The sequence below is a fragment of the Culicoides brevitarsis genome, chromosome 2 (genome assembly GCF_036172545.1).
Source record: "Culicoides brevitarsis isolate CSIRO-B50_1 chromosome 2, AGI_CSIRO_Cbre_v1, whole genome shotgun sequence".
Lineage (NCBI taxonomy): Eukaryota > Metazoa > Arthropoda > Insecta > Diptera > Ceratopogonidae > Culicoides > Culicoides brevitarsis.
This window is the reverse complement of record NC_087086.1, coordinates 23,019,266-23,040,775: the sequence shown is the minus strand read 5'-3', so window position 1 is coordinate 23,040,775 and position 21,510 is coordinate 23,019,266. Positions and strand designations below refer to the sequence as shown.

Below are 21,510 nucleotides of genomic sequence, written 5' to 3'. Positions count from 1 at the left end.
ATTTATAAAACATGAAAATTTGTTTTGGATAGATATAAATTTTAAGAGACTTAAAAATGGTAAGATTTTTTGTAATTCATATAATAAAAAAAAGAATCAAATTAATTTGTTTTTACACTATTATTTTTATTGAATCAAAATTTCAAACAAAATACAGATTTTAATTAAAAGTTCACAATAATATAACGCTTAATTTAATATATGTATTTTTACAAGGCTTCAATTTATAAAATATGCTAAAAGAAAAATAAACAAGATAAATATTAAAAAAAAGCTTTATGTACCAACACTCCGGTTTTTTAATCTTATCAAAAATATACTCAAATTTATGTGAAATAGGATGAACATTAACATGTGAAAAAAAATTAACGTATGTATTTACAAAAATCGGTTCTCTAATATAAATATGATATATTTTCTCAAAATTGTTTTTTTTTTCAATACAGAAGCCCTATTAATTTTTTAGTTAATTAATAACGAACATATTACTTTTCAAAGTGCCAAAAGCCTTTGTTCCAAGACCGTTTATTTTAACGAGCATGGTTTTTGCAGAACGGACGTCCACCCTTTGCATAGAAACTCTGGCCTTCAAGATTTTTCTTGCACATCTATAAGTAATATTCAAAGTTATATTTTATTTATAATGTTATTTAAATATATATTGATACTAACGGTGCAGTTAAAGCATTGACTGTGATAATTGTTGTTCAACGCTTCTACCCATCGATCCCCTGCTTCAACGGGAAAGCCACAAGCAAAACATTTTGTAGTAAATAGTTGATTCCAGTCATTTTGACAAAAGGGTTCTCCTTCTTCTAAGAAGAATGGAGAGTTTCCAAATAGTTTTCCACAATGCGAGCAGGTAAAACATTCTGGGTGAAATTGTTTTCCAATTGCATTCAGGCAATCACCCTTAAAAATTATGATAATCAATTTAAAATGAAATGTATACTTATAATTTATAGTCATCAAGCAAATATACCTTGATCTTTTTGGCACATTTATTGCAGTTTGGTGCCAAGTATTGTTCAAAACAATATTCACAATACAAGTCACCTTTTTCTTCTACGAATCCGATATCAGCCAATGGACGTTTACAGTTTGCATTTACACAAATAAAGTGCTCTGGACACCAAATACGGCCAAGTGCGGTAATAAAAGGCCCTCTAGAACATGATAAAATTAGATATTTTTATTAATTGCAAATTAGAAGAAAAAGATCATATCGAAAAAGAATATAGAAGAAAGACGACCGCATTTCGAGGTCAGACCTCAATTTTTGTTAAAACATTTCTTTTATTTAATATTATGTATTTAAACGGTTTTATCAACATAGGACACAGATTAAACAAGACGGACAGCTTTTCCACGCATAGTACCGCATTTTTTCTTCGAAATGCGTTTACTCATTCATTACTACTTACCCAAATGAACCTAGTTGCTTTCTCGTTTTAAAGCCATTACATTGGTTCTTTGTCATAAGATTTGGACTACTGTTTTTTAAACTTTCAGCAACTTTGTTATATTTATTAATTGACAATCGATTAAGTGCATGCGTTTTGTTTTCATCATCAGCAATTTTGACTGAATATTTATGTTTATTTCCCTCTATTTTTGAACTAACACGAATTTCTGAGTCATAAAGTGGAGGTGAAAACTCGTCCAGGATAGAAGAAAAATTCAGATTTTGTTTGAGTTTAGCTTCTAATATATTACAAAGAGCTGGAATTGCCTCTTTATTTAATATTCTTGTATCATCATTAGTTTTTAATTGATGTGAATTTTTTGTGTTAGCTTTCACAAAAACAGCTGAAATTAGAATAAAACAAAGCATGCTAAACATTTAAAGTTTTAGTTGTTATTATAATAATTTTAGAAAATACTATAACACACATTCCATAAACAAAGCATCAATACAATCTCTAGACGCACCTTACTTGACCTCCACAACATCCACACATTGGACTACGTCCTGATGGACCAACTCCTTGATTTAACACACCCCGACCACGTTTCGGTTGTGTAACATTTTGTACATTGTACGGCTTTCCGGAAATTCCACCTAAGCCGGGAACAGGATCACTTGACGTTTTTATACTGGGATTTGTTTTACTGGGCAAGATTGGTGATGGATCATGATGGTTATTGCTTGGGTTAAATGAAGACTGCTCGATATTAGTTGCAGGCGGAAGAGGAGGTTTATTATTTGAGATATTAGTTGTTTTAATAGTAGAAATATGATTAGTTCTGATATTTTTTGGTTGCTGCTGTTGTGACATCATTAAATTCATTTGGGGAGGAGTTTCTGCTGAAGTGGGAAAACCTACTGGAGGAACTCCGGACTTTATAGGAAACGTATATTCTGAATTTTGGAAATGAGAACTGACTGAATTCGATTGTTCAGAATAAGTTTGTATATGACTATTCGACGGACTAGGTTGCTGAACGCTGACACAGCTACGAAAGGTTGGAACAGCAAAGTCCTTTATTTCTTGTTCACCTCCTTGATGTCGACTCACATTATTGTCTACACCACCATCAGAGTCAGCTACAGACAATTTTCTTGCTTGTTGAGCCACATATCCGCGAGTGGGAAATTCAGCATCTTGAATTGATAAGGTAGCTCCGGTTGTCTTTTCCATTGTCTTTATAAAATGATCAGTTTCAGAATCTTCCAAAGCTCTCGTATTTTGTTGTACACAGGAATATCCAAGATTTTCACATTTAATTATTTGTCTCTCTGTATGTTTCTGTTTTGATGTTCCTTTGGTTTGCCGCTCAATTGTTTCATTAGTTTCTTTATGCGATGCAGCTTGATGTTGTTTTTCGTAATGAGGATTTTCCGATTCCATACCTAGATATTCATTTTTGTAGTGGTGCTGCTCCCACATAGGACTTAATAGTTTTGTGCCTGACAAGTACTTTCCAGATAAATCTTTGCCCTCATCTCTTGTTTGCGGATGAATAAGCAACAAAGGGTTCGGAGGAGGCCCAAAGGCAGGAGACTTTGGTCGACCCAATAAATTAGGAGACGGTGTACGCAACTTTTTTTCAAATTCTTTGCTCAGTGCAACTCCTTCTTCCCATGCTAATTGTTCTTGATAATATGGTATATGAGAAGCCCGATGGTGACTTCGAGAAGGAGTCCATGGACGGCTTGATGGTGTTATTGGGCGTCGGTTTTCATGTGGGTCATTAACGAATGACTCTCCATGAATTTGGCATTCATCTTGGGTAGAAGAATATGCATCAAATTCGCTTAAATATTGTCTACTTGGTGTACGCCATCTAGGCTCAACAATACGGATTTGAGGAGCCACCATATCTTGAATTTCCTTGTCTAGAACGGAGGAATGCTCTTGCTGTTCTTGTGGTTTCAAACCAAATTTGTATTTTATTTCCTGAATAGACTCTTTGCTTTGTCTTGAAGTAGAGGATTGATGAGAAGACTGCTCTTCTACTTTGTGTTCGTCATTTTGAGAGCAATTTATTGACATATCATTTGGGATTACTGATTCTTGTTTAGTGTCACATTGTACTATTTGAGTTTCTGCAAATGAATAGCGTCTTTTTTGAAACATTTCATCATTTAATGCATGCAATGATTTATATTGATCTTCTGGTTGTTGATATGAAACTGAGGTACGAGACTTTCGCTTACCTTCAGTAGCTTTTGGCTTTTCTTCTTCTACACTAACATCTTTTGGCTCGATGGAAACAGCGGTAACAATAGATTGAGGTTCTGTAATAGAATATCTTGGTTCAATAGCGAGTTGTTTTCGAATCATCTGAGGGAAAGTTTTATTTTGTGAATCGTATGTATTTTGGCAAGAATTATATTGGGAAGTTGAAGGATTTGCTATAGTTGTTGTATATGTATTAGAAGCACTGATAGCAATTGGTTTTGAAATGGTAGGAGACGGTTCTTTTGGTGCTGCTACAAAAGCTAGTGGAACATTTTCTTTAAGTTCATGCGGCTCTGGAGTTATTGACGCTCTTTGTGATGGCAAATTAAACCATTTTCTCTGATATCCCGGGATATCATCTGCTTTGTGTAGGCCAGCTGGATCTGGTTTTGACAAAACAGTAGATTGATTTTGACTCTGAACTCTTCTAATTGAAGATGGAATACGTGCACATGGATGGGGTGGTGGTAATTGATTAGTTTTTGAGATGGACTTGGTGGATTGATTTTCTTGTTGTTGATGATGGTGATATTGAATGTTTTCTTCTTTTTTACGATTGAATTGAATTTTTTGTTGTTGTTGTTGTTGTGCATAACGCATCCTTTCTTGACTCTGATTTTGTAAATACATCTCCTGTTGTGTTTGACTTTCCTTAGTATACGATCTTTGTTGAACACTACAACTACTCTCATAAGCATTTAAACACTCTTGAGGCAAGCACACTAAAGGTCTTGGATTTTGAAGCACTTGATCGTCAGTAAATGGGAAATTCATTTGTGTTTTATTGTCGTTGTAGCTTGTTTTTCTCAATTGCATTGGAGTTGCGGGTTTTACCGGTCGAATCTGAGCAAATGCGGAAGGTCTTCTTTCAAGGCGCTGTTCTACCTCTTGTTCTAAACACCGTATCTGTTCAGCATTTTCTTTGTATATCTCAGTCGGTAATTTACTATAATCTACAACTGGCATATAAGGCAACGAAGATTCATTGTAGTTTCTCGTTTCACAGTGTGGTGTAAAAGGACGATCAGGGGCCGTAATCAAAGCACTCGAGAACGTCATTTGCTCAACTGGTGTCGGCAAATCACACAACTGAGATGCTACTTCACTGCTGAATGGTGTGTATGGGCGAATCGGCGCTGTTTTTAATGCTTCGAGTAATGGAGACTCCATCCGCGGAAAAGAAAGCGGGCCAATACGAATTGGATCCATTGAAGGAGGTGGGGGTATATACGCTTGTTTTTCTTCTGGTAATGCAATCGGTGGTGTAGGTTGGGGTGGATGCCAATTTTCTGGCGTACGAGGTGCTAATTTACTAACAGGGGCAAATCGACGTGCCTGGTCTACTTCATTTCTTTCTTGACGTTCACGCATTGCTCTTTGTTTAGCTAACATCTCATCCATTAGTTTCTTTCGTTCATTTTCACGAGCTTTACGGTCATCTTCAATTTGTTTTTCATACGCTTCCTGACGAGCACGCTCAAATGAATCATCCATATCTTTTTCGACTTCCTTGGGAGTTGTGGTTAAAGCTTTAAGCATTTGACTTTGCCATTGTTGAGGCAATGAATTTACATTTGGTGAAGAAGGTAACGGGTTAGGTTTGGTGTCTTCCAATTTTAGTAAAGAAAATTTTGTGTCACCAGTACAATATTGATTGGTAAAAGAAAGAGTTTTATCTTCGAAATCTGTTATTTGGGATTCGCGTCTAGAGTCATCGTAACTGTCACAAGACTGTCTGCGATCCATATCTTCTTCATATGATTGACCTGATTTTCGTCTTTGGTCGTAATATAAATCAAACTCATGCTGTATTTGCAATGAGTTAGGATAAAGGGGTCCATGACGTCCCTCAACCGATCTTGGGGATTGCCGTCTAATTTCACAAGACATAGAATCTTCCCGATATTCCGCACCCTCTTGTGGGGGCATAGTAAATACAACGCGTTTAATTTTTCTCTGAGACTCATCTGGCTCTTGTGAATAAACCATATGTTGTTCACTTGGCTCTCGAACTAAATATGCTTCTTCGATTTCTTGTAACTTTCCATTATCATAATTATTATCATCTATGTAACTATTTAAGTCAACCGAACAAATGGAAGGTTTGTGTTTCAACATTGTTGCATAATTAGATGCGAAGTTCATTGCCGCATTAATTGGATTCGGCTTAGGCTCATCATAATATCGCACAATTTGTTGAGAGACATTTGTAGAATATACCTGATATTCTTCAGAAGATGAATCTCCAGTGGTTGTACTAGCTGAAGTATCGGAGTACATTTCCGGTTGCTCTGACACATCAAATGTTTTTTGAATTAATTGTGTCGTACATGTATTTTGTTCGTTATTTGCATGGGCAGACGGTGGTAACATTTGTCCTTGTTCAGAACGTGGCTTGGGTTGAACATGTTGTGTTTCTGGCGGTGCAACATAGATAGGAGCAGCTAATGCTACTCTTTCCTCTTCTTCACTTGGAGGTTTTGGAGGCCAATGAAAAGCTGGAGTATTTGATCGAGAAATTTCTTCTTCATAACCCTTTAAGACCTCAGAACGACCTTCCTCCTCTCTAATGTAAGACAACAGCAGCATTTTACTTTCTATTATGTATGAGACAAATAAAGTAGAGGACATAGGCAAGGTAAAAAGCCAAAATACGATAAATTTTAATTAAGGTTGCAACGTAAACATTAACGTAAGGTAATGAAATAACGAAAAAAATATAAAAAATAATTTTAATAGAAGCAATTAAAATCAATATCATACAATTTTCTTAGGACACATTTTTTTCAGTGATATGGCGTATAAATTTAATTATTTTACTTTTTGTCACTAAAAGATTTTTGAAGTTGAATAATATGTGTTTGTATAGAAATAATTTTCTTTAATTAACGTCTTTTCAAAATTTGAACTCAAAATTGAAGCAAATTCTATTTGAAGCTCGCCCAAATGTAAATTTTTGAAAAACCCCGATTTAAATCAGTCACTAACAATTTTTTTCATATAAATTTTGAGTGATCTGTTATCTCATTCGTTTCATTTTTTGTATGATTTAAATCTAAATTAACTTATAATGTAAAATTTGGAAGAGGGATGACAAAAATCTAAAATATCAAATTTATTCGCGTAAGTCAGTAATTAATATAAATGCTTTTTTAAAATACAGTTTTTATTAGATAATAGTTTTTATTGCTTCTTAAGTAAAAATTTATTAGTCAAAATGTCATATTGAATGTCGTCAAAATGTTTATTTTTTATGATTCAATATTTCTTTTTTGTCATATTCTTTAATTTTAAAAACAAATGATAACAATAAACGGTCATAGTCTTTCCAGATATGTTTGTGTGAACAAATTAAGATTTTGCAATACCAATTTTAATTTTATAAATAAAATAGAGTTCCATAAACTCGAAATAACTTAATTTCAACTTATTACAAAAAATATCTAAGCACTGATAGGAAAACAATTAGCATCAAAAGCTGAAGTACATTTGCATGGGAACCGATCAAGTACTGGAAATAAAAAAATAAAATAAACAAAAAAAAATTTGATATCCATCTAACAGTAGGTGTTTCGCAACATTAATGAAATGAAAATGATCATTATTTAGGTACACAGTCGTTCTGAACTGGTTGTTTTGATGAAGTAAATTGAAAATTTTTAGATAATGGATATCACATAGAAAAGGGTTAAAAATGTTTGTTGAAAATAAACTATTTAGAAAAATAAAATAGAAGAGCATTTTATTTATGAAGCTTTTTTTAGAAAAAAAAAACATATCAATTTGGGGTGGTATTATTCAATCTAAAACACTCCAAACAACAGTTGAATATATCACACCTAGTCTTTTTGTCGTGTTTTTCGTTATGATGATTACATTTAGGTTTTTTTGGAGTCGTTTGTGCATGTATTGGTATATTTTGTGGTCCGCCTCCTAGAAGAGTCAAGAGTCAAGTCAAAGCATTTTTTAAAAATGTTATTAATAAGCAACAAACTGTTTAATAAGTGTAATTAATAAAAGCTAATGATGCATTGCACCAATTTCATATAAAAAGCATATGTTGATGATTTGGTATTTGATGTTTCAAGTCTTTAAAAAATAAGTAATACCTTTCCTAGGAGTAGAAGTGGGTTGCTTATATACGTTGAATTTGCCTTTGAAATTAAGTTTTTGTTTGTATAAATAAATAACCGTGTATTAAATATGGCTGTTTCAATTCGGTTTCAATTGTATACGAATAAAATATAAAAAGGTTAAAACATTTTTCTACTAACCTTGTAAATTTTGAACAGCTGGCGCTTTCATCGATTCCGTGGGTTTGGGAGTAAACACTGGTGCTTGTGCTGGAGGTACAGACCAAGTTGGTGCAGGTGCAGGTGGATAAGCGATGGGACTCTTTGGAGTATTAACAGCTTGTGGTGGAGATGTTGGTCCAAAAGTAGATGGAGTAGCATAAGAAAATGGTTTAGGTCCAGAAACGGTTGAAGGGAGCTACAAAAAATAATAAAAATGAAATCAAGTACAATGTTATATATAGGCACTGCTTAAAACATTAAAAACTTTGAAAACACCTACCTTATATTTTATCTCTCCATTGTTACTATCTGGTGGTTTTACACTTTGAATAACTTCACCGTTTATAGTTTTATAGTAAAAATTTTCATTCACCTCAATATTATATTCCTTTTTCTTGTCACTTACTTGCCTTTCTGAAAATTGTTTCATAAGTTCAGTTATGCGGTTTTCTTCAATCAGTGTTGATTCATTCAGAGATACCCCACTGCTTTGCCTTGAATGTGAAGGGGATCTCCCAATTGAAGAATTTTTTGAAGAGCTTTTTGAATTACCATATTCACTATATATACCTACTACTATTCCGAGAAAGACTTGGTGATGAAACAAAAATTTCAGCAGTCGAAAGGTACTTTAAAACACGTGAGTAACACATCATAAAACGTAAAAAAGCTCTAGAGTTAGTAAAACGACAACAAACAATCAAATACAAGTATTTAGCTAAAATTTTCTTACTTGTGCAGTTGTTGCAGCGCCACTTGATCCATTAAACGCATGAGCATTCAACGCAGAAGAAATCGTATTTAACGGTGCTTTTCTGGAATATATATATTTGAATATCAGATTTAGCTAGGAACACGTAAATTAACAAGGATTTTAAAGGAATGTATGTATATTTTTATGAAAATGAAGAAATATTAGTACACTAGACAGAAAGAAAGAAGATATTAAAAATTATACATACGGTGTTAATGTTACTGGTACCATGCCATTGCTGTTTGGCGGTGGGCTATTTAATGCTGCCAATCTGGCGTGAATGTCACAATACAATTTATTGTTAAGGTTATAATAACCTTGATTTTTCAATGAGGTACCACATGTAGAGCACTTGAAACATTCAACATGGAGATTCTTATCCTTAATACGTACAAAAACGCCACTAAAAATTGTGATAAATCGAGAATAGGCTTCAAGTTAAATTTAAAAAAAACAACATGCTTATTCAACTATTAAAAAACTGAAAGTCTCTCATTTAACATTCATGCAAAAACAATCTCACAACGCACTTTGATGATTTCTTTTTTGTAGGTACCGACAGAACTGAGACTTGATACTTACTCAATACTTGCAGAATATTTGTTAATGTTAGTTTTTATTTATAAATCGTTTTTAATTAAACGAAAACAATCGTGCGATGAAATGATTAATTTTTCATTTTGTGTAATCGAGTATTTTCGAACGCTGACTGTCAACACAAAAAAGGATCATAGGATTTTGGGTCATTGTATCACTTCTTACTCGCTCTCAACGGTCGTTGTTTTACAATTATCCTTGGTCGAGATTTCTACAAGTTTAGTGTTTGTTGTTGTTTGAATAGGTGGGCAACTAATTTGCATTTGTTTTGGTACATCTGCACTTGTAGGATGTTGTGGAACTTGTTGTTGTTCTCTTGAAACTGGCTCTGGTGTTTTCGGTGGAATCGGTGACAAGCCTCCGCTATTCCCCGTAAAGTATGGTGAGGCAGATGGCGTGTAAGCGAATTTCTTTTCAAACTTCTCTACAAAGGAAGGGGTCGACGAACGTTCTTTTGCCCGACATCCAACAGCATGACTCGCCGTCCAATAATAATTATGAGCTAATTTTCCGTGTACGTCAATAAAGTTATTCGTAATGTTCTTTATTTGGTTTAGATAAAAAACTGTTTTTATTGTTATTGTGTACCACTCAATCATTCATTCATTCACACTTTTCTATTTTTCCTAAGCTAAAAATATAGAAATGAATGTTTTGAACTTACACGATGAGTCGTTCGCAATCAGCACAAATATTTTGGCCTGGAGGAAGTCCATTATTTGAAGGTGGTTTCGGAACATTCACTGGAGCACTTACGTGCTGAGTAACCGGAGCAACGCATTGCTCTTGATGTTGAGAAGCGAAATTTGACGATGGACTGTACACAGATGATGGTCTCGCTATATTTTGGTTTGTATGATTTTAGTAAATTTTATCTCGATATATTCTCACCATCACCCAAACAATTTTTATTATAATTTTTATTTTATTATAATTTATTATTTACATTAATATTTAATAAATTTATTGGTAATTAGGTGAGTGAAAGATCCAAGTTCATAAAAAAAAATTATTTTATATGTATTAAAATAATTTAAAACTAAGTAGCTTTGAACTGATTGCGATTCTATAAGTGCACCTAATCAACGAGTTTATCTTTTAGAAACATATTACCATCTCCATTTAGCACTTGCAACATACAAGCCAATGTATAGTAATGAGATAATAATTCATCTTTAGGAAGTAAAGATAAATCGTTTAAGAGATTACCTGGTTCTGGCTCATGGCCTTGTTCCTGCAACATTTTGAACACCTCAGATTGTGCTGAGTTGTACACTTTTTCGTTCTTTTTGAAATTTACACTAAACATAAAGTAAAATTTAGAAAAAAAGTTGTGAAACATGGACGACATCAGAGGATCCATAAAATGACAGAAAAAGAGGATGCAAGATGGCTTAAATTACGAAATGTATTACATACCCTAGAACACCACCGGCTAAAACTTCAGTCTGGGCTGACAAAGTTTCTGCAATCGTTTCATCACTGTACATTGCGACTGGTGTATTGTATTGCTTATTGACAATACTGCGCACTCCTTGGCCATTAGACTGTTAAAAATAATTAAAAAATTGATTGTTGAAGGGAAATATACATAATTTGTAAATATGAGCTTACGGCAAAGGGTTTTGCAGCCGTATTATGTCCTGTTCCGATTGCTGCAACATTTTGACCTGGCATGGCTTTCAGAGATGTCTTTGTTACAACATTTATTCCAGCAGAAGTAGGAACAGGGGATGTCAAAGGTGTAACAGATGGTTTCCAAGTTGATCCCCCTCTGGCATATATGTAATTTAATAACAAATTTCTACACTGTTTTTTTTTATCTCATAAAAAAACGCAAAAATTACCTGGAAACAGTCAACTCAAAAGAGTTTCCAGCACGCACCAATGCGTCTTGAGCATCTTTGTGACGTAAATTAAATAGCTCTTCATTATTTACTCTTATTAGTGCATCGCCAGCTAAGAGTCCTGCTTTGTCAGCTATGCTTCCAACATTAACCTTAGATTAAATTAATTAAATACAATATTGTTACTATAAGCAAAAAATAACAAAACGATTAATTGATTTTGATTACGATTTATCGGAAGTATTTATGTGTTTTTCTAGATAACATTTTTTTCAAACACCTTATATTATTTCATTTTTTACTACAAACAAATTCCTCAAGTTCCCACACATTTGTTTTGTACCAAATATCAAAGTTAATTAATTTAAGATATTCCAAAAACGTTTATTGTTATTTATTGTTCAATTATTTTTTCTTTTATTTTTGAAAAGTTTTTCTTGAGAATAATTATTATTGTTTTGTCGTTATTGTTATTGTTTTAAGTCCATTTAAAGTGTAAAAATTAAAAAAACAACTAAAATTTCGCTAAAAAAGTAACAAAACTTAATTTTATGAATAGTATTTAAAAATCTAAATACGATTTCTATATTCTCCAAAGTAATTTTCAATAAAAGTAATTTGGGAGAAAACACGAAACAAATTAAGTTTTTGGAACACCCTTTTAAGCGTACCTATAGGATAGGTTTGAAGATGCATCACTGCGTTCTGAGGATCTATTGCGATCAGCTTATATTTTTGTATCATTAACGATTTCGTTCATTTTCTCCCTTAATTCTTACAGCTTTTATTTACAATAATCTACTCTAAAATTACTGCTATTGATTCTACTATTTCAAATCTACTTTGCGATTTAATTTTAGCCATCTAAGGGACATTCTGATCCGCAATCCTTTAACAATCAATTACAAATTTTTCAGTTAAGAACCGTTTAGAGATCTGCGAAAAGTTTTACAATTTTTCTAAAGTAATTTTTAAAACTCGCATCCATTAAATAGTAAGTTCTATTGTTGACAAGTCCTTGTTGTCTGCCAAGGGAACATCTATTTTTAAAAACTGATCTAAACTAAATAAATATAATATTTTTGCAAAGAATTAAAAATTTATTGCTGTTCAATAACAATATAAATATTTATATCAAATATAAAATATCAAGAGTACCTTCTTAAGTAGTAACATAACCTTAAAATTTCATTTCTTCATTTATTATATGCATTAATTTACTACAACACAAAAAAATATTCATAAGCTGTTCCTTCATTTCAAGCTTACAAAAGTAAATAATTAGCCAATAAAAACAATTTTTGTGCAGTAAAATTTCTTATCTAATCTCTAAGGGGTAGTTTTGGGAAATTTCTTATTGGAAAAAGGATAAATCGCACAATTGGTCAAAATTTCATATAAATAAAAGTGGAATTTTGAAATCTTCCAATTTTAAGATGTTTCTAAATCTTTAGGTTCAAATTTACTTTTTATGCAATAACAGAGCATAAACAACACATTTTTATTTAATAATTTAAATAAAATATATAAATATGTAATTTAAATAAAATCTTAAAAATTACAATTCAATTTCTGCTTAGAATTTACTAAGGTACACGTTAAAAGCTACGATCCACTTTGTGTGTTTACCAAGAAAGCTTGCGATTCTGCACTATAAAGAAACAGATCGTTTTGATGAAACAAATTACTGACCCTCAAACTGGTTTTGTGTTACTCTCCGAAAATTGAAGTTTCAGAAATTTCCGTCAGACTATACATGTATATAAATTTTTAATATAAATCTATAACAAGTGGCTGTTCGATGTATGCCAAGAAATCCCACATATATCGAAGAGACACTAACCAAAATACACATTTTATTTATAGAATAATATATCTTAGTATAAAATTTTAAAAATACAATAATAAAGTCAAACATTTCATTTAGCTTGACGCAAAACAAAAAAAGATATAGTGACATGATTTTGGCAAAAAACACCAATATAGAAATTAAGGTTACCATTCATCTTTTTTTAAGGAAAATATCTTCACTTGTATTAATTAATAAGATGATTTTTAAAGAAAAAGAACAATATACACATACATTTGATGTTGATGCATTGCATATACTGTGTAAAAAAAGTGAATAATAAATCATCCTTTGCTAAATGTTTGCCGAAAATTTTATAAAAATCGTTGGATTAAATTTCTTTAAATTTTGTTCCATATACTACTTTGTTTTTGTGCACGATTGTTTTTGTGTTTTTTTTTTTTTTTTGTTTCGCGATACTTTATCGAGAAAACGTCAAAAAAATGTCAGAATCAAAGGAAGTAAGGTGCTACACGACATATAATTGTTCATATAATTTGTTTTTCACATTTCCAACTTTTTTGAATTTCACTTGGAACGCGTCAATGCATCAATAATGCGTCAATAATGATAATGTATAATAATGACTTTGAGCCAAAATATATGTTTTTTAAAAATATTTTGTGTCGTAGCGAGATCGGAGAGAAACGAAAAATTGTAGAATTACTATTATTTCTAAACTATTTACATTTTATTTGAAACTTAGAAAACCCCTAAAAGCAGATGACTCATAATACTGGAATGTTTTTGAACATGACACTATAGTCTATACACAACAAAGATAAATAACGCATGTTGTATCAGATATAACATCTTAAAAAATAATAATATGCTGTGTCGTACCATGTTTTAAATGAAAGAGTTGATCACATCCTTTAATGACGTTGTAAAAAGCAGGCGTTCTATTAGAAAACTCTCAACAAAACTGACAAAAATATCTCAAATGTTCTCTTTTGAATCGTTTATAGTGTATAGTATACTCGCACCTATTGTACATCATACTGTGAAATCGTAACCTTTCTCAGTAAACACTGAGCAACGGGACTTAGCTTTTTCCTGTCATCCCAAGCAGCTGCCCTCAAGCTTCAGTTAGTTCTCCCAAAAGGGGTCTAGAAAATCTCAGTAAATTTTAAGCATGATTGGAGTCAGAAAAGTATTTCATGATTTCGAGTTTCGAACCGACGACCTTACACCTTATCAGTCAGACGAGTTATTAAGTTAATAAATATCTGTTAAAAATTTTGTAATAATGAAAATTACCTTTTGTAAAGCCAGAGGTGATCCAAAATCTTTGCCACCTTGTAGACGAAAACCCCAAGGCTGGCCATCATTTCGCGTCAATCGAACAGTCATCAGTTGAGCCATGTTGTCTAAAGACCCTAAAAAGAGCAATAAAAATAAAATCAATAATAATTTTTAATAAAAACAAAGGAATACAATATATAAATTAAATAAATAAATTAATAAATAAATTATTTAATATAATAATAATAAATGTTTTGTATTTCAATATATGTTTTTAGCGCATTTCGTAAGAAAAAAATGCGCTGTTAGTTTTGAAATGTTGTCTATCCGTCTATCCGTCTATCCGTAACGGTGTCTTCACTTTTTGATGTTGTCGTGTGCAAGGGTGTCGTGCCCAAAGGGATGTTGTCGTGGGTTATGTCGTCGTGTCAGTATGATGTTGGCGTGGGTTATGTCGTCGTGTCAGTATGATGTTGGCGTGGGTTATGTCGTCGTGTCAGTATGATGTTGGCGTGGGTTATGTCGTCGTGTCAGTATGATGTTGGCGTGGGTTATGTCGTCGTGTCAGTATGATGTTGGCGTGGGTTATGTCGTCGTGTCAGTATGATGTTGGCGTGGGTTATGTCGTCGTGTCAGTATGATGTTGGCGTGGGTTATGTCGTCGTGTCAGTATGATGTTGGCGTGGGTTATGTCGTCGTGTCAGTATGATGTTGGCGTGGGTTATGTCGTCGTGTCAGTATGATGTTGGCGTGGGTTATGGCGTCGTGTCAGTATGATGTTGGCGTGGGTTATGTCGTCGTGTCAGTATGATGTTGGCGTGGGTTATGTCGTCGTGTCAGTATGATGTTGGCGTGGGTTATGTCGTCGTGTCAGTATGATGTTGGCGTGGGTTATGTCGTCGTGTTAAAGGGATGTTGGCGTGGGTTATGTCGTCGTGTCAGTATGATGTTGGCGTGGGTTATGTCGTCGTGTCAGTATGATGTTGGCGTGGGTTATGTCGTCGTGTCAGTATGATGTTGGCGTGGGTTATGTCGTCGTGTCAGTATGATGTTGGCGTGGGTTATGTCGTCGTGTCAGTATGATGTTGGCGTGGGTTATGTCGTCGTGTCAGTATGATGTTGGCGTGGGTTATGTCGTATGATGTTGGCGTGGGTTATGTCGTCGTGTCAGTATGATGTTGGCGTGGGTTATGTCGTCGTGTCAGTATGATGTTGGCGTGGGTTATGTCGTCGTGTCAGTATGATGTTGGCGTGGGTTATGTCGTCGTGTCAGTATGATGTTGTCGTGGGTTATGTCGTCGTGTCAGTATGATGTTGGCGTGGGTTATGTCGTCGTGTCAGTATGATGTTGGCGTGGGTTATGTCGTCGTGTCAGTATGATGTTGGCGTGGGTTATGTCGTCGTGTCAGTATGATGTTGGCGTGGGTTATGTCGTCGTGTCAGTATGATGTTGGCGTCGTCGTGTCAGTATGATGTTGGCGTGGGTTATGTCGTCGTGTCAATATGATGTTGGCGTGGGTTATGTCGTCGTGTCAGTATGATGTTGGCGTGGGTTATGTCGTCGTGTCAGTATGATGTTGGCGTGGGTTATGTCGTCGTGTCAGTATGATGTTGGCGTGGGTTATGTCGTCGTGTCAGTATGATGTTGGCGTGGGTTATGTCGTCGTGTCAGTATGATGTTGGCGTGGGTTTTGTCGTCGTGTCAGTATAATGTAGGCGTGGGTAAATTATGTCGTTTCAAACGTATTTAAATTAAATTTTTGCCAAAAAAAGGCGTTTGAATAATTGCGAAATTTAGAAACACGAAATGCGCTTAAGTTTAGAGTCCTTTGGACGAAAACTTTTCTATATTTTTATATGCTTTTTTATTTAAATTCCAATGTTTTCTGTCTTGGTGTCACGCTTTTAGTTCTCTACTGCCCTCAAGATGGCGCTGTTACTTTACAGTGCATTTAAGTAGCGTGCCCGTTGGTAATTCTGATAGACCCAGAATGTGCATTGGGACAAGGTTTTAGATTGTGCATTGAGGCAAGGTTTTAGATTGTGCATTGGGGCAAGGTTTTAGATTGTGCATTGGGACAAGGTTTTAGAATGTGCATTGGGACAAGGTTTTAGAATGTGCATTGGGGCAAGGTTTAAGAATGTGCATTGGGGCGAGGTTTCAGAATGTGCATTGGGGCAAGGTTTAAGAATGTGCATTGGGGCGAGGTTTTAGAATGTGCATTGGGGCATTGGAGCTTCGAGAAACTTCATAGAAGCTTCGAGAAACTTCATAGAAGCTTCGAGAAACTTCATAGAAGCTTCGAGAAACTTCATAGAAGCTTCGAGAAACTTCATAGAAGCTTCGAGAAACTTCATAGAAGCTTCGAGAAACTTCATAGAATGTTCGAGAAACTTCATAGAAACTTCGAGAAACTTCATAGAATGTTCGAGAAACTTCATAGAAACTTCGAGAAACTTCATAGAATGTTCGAGAAACTTCATAGAATGTTCGAGAAACTTCATAGAAACTTCGAGAAACTTCATAGAATGTTCGAGAAACTTCATAGAATGTTCGAGAAACTCCATAGAAGCTTCGAGAAACTTCATAGAATGTTCGAGAAACTTCATAGAATGTTCGAGAAACTTCATAGAAGCTTCGAGAAACTTCATAGAAGCTTCGAGAAACTTCATAGAAACCTCGAGAATCTTCATAGAAGCTTCGAGAAACTTCATAGAATGTTCGAGAAACTCCATAGAAGCTTCGAGAAACTTCATAGAATGTTCGAGAAACTTCATAGAAGCTTCGAAAGACTTCATAGAAGCTTCGAGAAACTTCATAGAAGCTTCGAGAAACTTCATAGAATGTTCGAGAAACTTCATAGAATCTTCAAAAAATTTTTAAAACCTCATAAATTTTAAAGAAAAATTACATCTTTTGTAATAACTAAAAAGTATAAAATAAAAAATTATAAAAAAAATATTTTAAAAAGATGCTTTTTTATTTGGGGCCCTAAAAAGTTGAAAATAAATGAATTTTTTTCAAAAATTAAGCAAAAGAAAAAAGCATGCGAGGCCAAAATAAGTGAGAATAACTTCAAATGTAAGTGAAAAGTAATTGAAGTAAAATTGTTGGACTCGAATGTCTTTTTCTTTTGCTTAATTTTTGAAAAAAATTCATTTATTTTCAACTTTTTAGGGCCCCAAATAAAAAAGCATCTTTTTAAAATATTTTTTTTATAATTTTTTATTTTAAATTGTTCTCATTATATTGTAGTAATTAGTTAGTTTGGTTCAGAATAATAGCTGTAAAACAACAGAAGGAGGATATCGAATTTTAAGCATCGAGCAGTAGAAGACTGATGAAACTGCAGCCTCAGGCTCCGAGATTTCTGTAAAACGAAATTCTTTAAAATAGGTCAAAAAATTCAGCTGAAAAATCGAGAACAGGCTTAAATTGAAGCTTTTCGGAGTAGAAATAAGCCTCAACCAAATGTCATTCTACGCTGTTTTTCACAATTTTAATTGAATTTTGCAGTATAAATACAACAAATTATAAATCGGATTAATGCTAAACGTGTCAAAAACAATATTCAATGTATAAAATCAAAATCGGGCTTCTTTTAAAAATTTCAAAATGTTTTAATGGATTAAAAATCGTCTTATTTTTTAAAAGGCCCTTGAAAACTTGATTTATTGAGATTGCTATTCATTCTATATTTTTAAGTAAGAAAAAAGAGCTTTTATATTAAAGTTTGATCGATTTTTGGCAATTCTTGCTTGAAAATATATATTTTAATTGATTTCGATACTCTTACATGCAACAGGTTTGTATAGTTGAGTGTTTGTTAAAACGATTTTTGACTTTCAAAAAAAAAAAAATAGTTAAAAAATTTTGATTGTTCAAGTAAATATAAGCATCAACGTTATCTATTTTCAATAATCAAAAAAAAATTATTATAAATCTTAAATTAAATAAAAAAATTAATATAATTAATTGAATTGAATTTTTTTATTAACGATTCTGTCCACACATTTTCGTTTTCTTCTTGAAATAAACAACCGCTTAATTTAAAAAATCTATTAATAGAATTTTTGTTGATCGTTGGCAAGTGAAATTAAGATTGTGTTGTATTTTATGAGTATTTTTCAAGATTATTTCATATATTTATATTACGGTAGGTTTTTTCTGTCCTAAAATCCTTAATATATTTTGTTTTTTAGTTCTCACTCACTTTTAATCTCGTCTATTCGAAATATATTAAACAACTGTTTAATTCAAAGTATTTCCTTTTACTTCTTTTTAAAATGTTATTTATCCACGTGAATACACACATACAAACATAACAAGTATTAAGGCCGCATTCGCATCATGTTCATTATATGTTATTATAAAATTTATACACATCAGTGAGACATTCATGAAGATCGGACTCGTTTTATCTTAAAAATAACAAATGTAAGAGGTCATCAATTCTTTCTGAAAAGCTTAAAAACTTTTGCTTTTATTTCTTATCAATAGTTATCACAGAGATAGACGCTGAATCATAATTGAAACTTTCTGTAAGTTATTCACAGTAATTTTGTCCTTAGAAGAAAATTGGGTAATTTCTGGTTTGGCATTTTAAAGCTAATTAAACTTCCAAAAACAAATTTCGTTTTTTTTACCGCATTTCGAAGAAAAAATCGATTTGCCTTGTATGTGTGTGTTTGTGTCACATGTGCCCCAAATTTTTTTTGTTTTCATTAGTTTTCAATAGTGCTCAGAGTTCCGAATTATAACCCTTATGAGTTTAATTTTTTTTTAAAAAGTCTTATAATTTCACATTATTAAATGTATATGAAATTAAGTATATAATTATAGTATAGTATAGTATAGTTTGTCGTTCTTTAGACTTTAGATTTTTCTATTTTTTTAAATATTGGGAAAATTAGAAAAATAATTTGGAATCATAAGTCTACTCTTGTATTCTATTTAGATATTTTATATTAATTTCATATTTTATGACTCCACATTTTTCATACATTTTGGTAATTTAAAAAAAAATCCCATATAAAATACATGAAAATGTTTTTCTATTGGTGAAGACCGTTTGATGAACAAAAACAGTTGAAATATAGTTTTTGGTACACATTAAAAGATAATCAACATAAGACCTATATTTTTGACAATCAATATATTTCGAATACGTTGTTACTTGAGTTTTATTTGATATTTTAAAAAGACAATACCTTGTGTCAAAAAATAAAATAACTGGCTACACTTAGGCGCACAATAAGTCACAGAAACATTTCAAGAATCAACAGTCAATCTAACATCACTGAATGCCTTTGTTATTTATTTTTGTAAACCATAAGTATTTTTGTGTGGTGATAATGTTTAATTTGTTGATATTATTTGTTACACTTGGAAAGGCGAATCAATTAATTATACTTTTTAAATTAGTTTTTCAAAAATTCTATTAAATTATTTTGATTTCAAATACCTAATATAATTTAATGCGAAGAATCATAGAGATATGTAGTTATTTTTTTAAATTAATGCACTGTTTATTGTTACAATTGTTTCCGATATTTAGTAAGAAATGTTAAACTTTCAAACATCAGGATATAAAATAATATCAAAGAATCATAGCTATTCATTTTTTTAAAATGTAATTCTTGTTTCAAAAAACGACATTCTCTTACTTGTGAGAATCGAGTAGGTTTTATGTCTGAATATTATTACACTATAAGTATTTTTAGATACGATTTGTGTCAAGTACATGCTTTCAGATTGATTCTTTGTGAATAGTTTACCCTAGGTTATAGGAAGATTAAAAATTTCGAAACAATTTTCCTAAAATAAAAGTTTATCCAAGTTTACAAAATAAATCCAATTCAATAATTAATATAAAAGTAATCCATGCATGAAAATAAAAATTATATTAGCAATCAAGTTCTTAAAAATTTGTTTTTGATATCTAATGTAAATAACTTCGATATTTTTATTATGTATCGTTAACATACATTTGTAATGTATTATAAATATCCTGCAATTAACTTTAACATGAACTTGACTTAGTATGAGTATTTCATCAAAAACTTTTGTATCTCATTCGAAAATTATTTCCTCCTGTCGAAACTATGAAACGAAGAAAATTATTTAACAATTGTAATTGCTTCAGACTGTAGAAAAATTTAAAAAGAAATCAACGATATTCGCGTATTTAATTTTAGATGTTACGCCACTTTTTTTTATTTTTCAACTATTATTCGGTTCTTCATTAACGTTACATAGATGTTTGTGAACATGCTTCACTCAAAAAAAAAAAACAATGTTATTAATAAATTCATCAGTCATCAAAATAAAATGCAGTTTAATTTGATAGAAGTGATATCCAAAATATTACACAAATGGCTTTCACCTTGAATATATAAGATAATTTTTTTTCTTAAAAATTGTGGCATAAATCACAAAATTTTCATTTCATTTCACATTCGTACAACTTTTTTTCGTCTTTCATTTTATTTCTATAGGAAGGTCACAATAACACAGTGTATATTTATAGCACTTACTTTTTGCTATTCTAGTATGAAAAAATTTATTTATTTCACTCCTGTTTTACAACAATGGTACACAAATATGTAATATATTTCGAATTTAATGTTTAAATAAATCCAAAAAGGAAGAAATATGATCAATTTTCGTGTAAAATTGTTACGTCACACCCTTTCGTTCGATCAAGTTTTACACAGATGTATCGAAACAAATTTTTCTATTTCGTATTGTCGAGCACTATATTGAAAATTTCTGACTGAATATTCTTTGAGCGTTATTTTGTAAGATTATTTTTAAGTCTGATCACTCCGACGCGTGAAAAACGAATGCTCGTGAAAAAAATTTGCTTTGCCTAATGTGAGGTTTCATTCTCTTAGCACCGATAATTTGAGAAAACATATGCAGAATACTGCTACCAGATGAGACAATGTAGCTGTAATTATGAAAAAAAAAATCTAATCGCTGAAATTAAGCTTTGTATGTTTGATCTGAACGATAAATACATTATTTTATGTAACACACATAAATTAAAACGAAAAGTCGCAGTAGAAAATCGGAATCGTTTTCAAATGAGCACGAGATGTACTTTCAGAATTTAAGTGTGTCATTTTTTGTACTTTTGACATATTATGTAGTTATTTTAGCAACTTAAAAATGCTGGAGTCTTCATTTTTGGAATATCATTTATATATTTGAATATCATTTACAATTAAATAA

The 21,510-nt window shown here is 32.2% G+C and overlaps 2 protein-coding genes across 8 annotated transcripts; both read right to left on the bottom strand.

Annotated features, from left to right (window-relative positions):
• Positions 1 to 117: 117 nt before the first annotated feature.
• On the bottom strand, positions 118 to 21,100 carry LOC134832513 (PDZ and LIM domain protein Zasp). Of its 7 annotated transcripts, XM_063846566.1 has the most exons (17): positions 20,811 to 21,100; positions 14,289 to 14,407; positions 11,180 to 11,331; positions 10,947 to 11,106; positions 10,752 to 10,879; positions 10,542 to 10,633; positions 9,997 to 10,171; positions 8,944 to 9,138; positions 8,715 to 8,796; positions 7,961 to 8,177; positions 7,796 to 7,840; positions 3,662 to 3,742; positions 1,933 to 3,550; positions 983 to 1,166; positions 673 to 912; positions 490 to 608; positions 118 to 236 (listed from the first exon to the last, which is right to left on the bottom strand). In XM_063846566.1, the coding sequence occupies exons 2-16, from the start codon at positions 14,391 to 14,393 to the stop codon at positions 531 to 533; spliced, it is 3,552 nt and encodes a 1,183-aa protein (XP_063702636.1). In that variant the 5' UTR covers positions 14,394 to 14,407; positions 20,811 to 21,100; the 3' UTR covers positions 118 to 236; positions 490 to 530. The 7 variants fall into 7 exon arrangements, with proteins under 7 accessions (XP_063702636.1, XP_063702635.1, XP_063702640.1 ...); XM_063846565.1 differs by lacking the exon at positions 118 to 236 and having other exon boundaries at positions 378 to 608; XM_063846570.1 differs by lacking the exon at positions 118 to 236 and having other exon boundaries at positions 378 to 608; positions 1,933 to 2,062.
• LOC134832363 (PDZ and LIM domain protein Zasp-like) lies at positions 3,759 to 6,275 on the bottom strand (the record flags this gene model as incomplete). The annotated part of the gene is made up of 1 exon (XM_063846357.1): positions 3,759 to 6,275. A coding segment is annotated over exon 1 (2,517 nt), but the record flags the coding sequence as incomplete, so codon positions are not given.
• Positions 21,101 to 21,510: the final 410 nt, after the last annotated feature.

Bases quoted from the DNA above. Each gene is read 5' to 3' on its own strand.
- LOC134832513 (XM_063846566.1), bottom strand. From the start codon at position 14,393: ATGGCTCAACTGATGACTGTTCGATTGACGCGAAATGATGGCCAGCCT. The intron at 10,880-10,946 runs GTAAGCTCATAT...TATTTTTAACAG, and splicing joins CGGCTGCAAAACCCTTTGCC to TCTAATGGCCAAGGAGTGCG. The intron at 1,167-1,932 runs GTGCGTCTAGAG...ATCATGTTCTAG, and splicing joins TGTTGTGGAGGTCAAGTAAG to AGGGCCTTTTATTACCGCAC.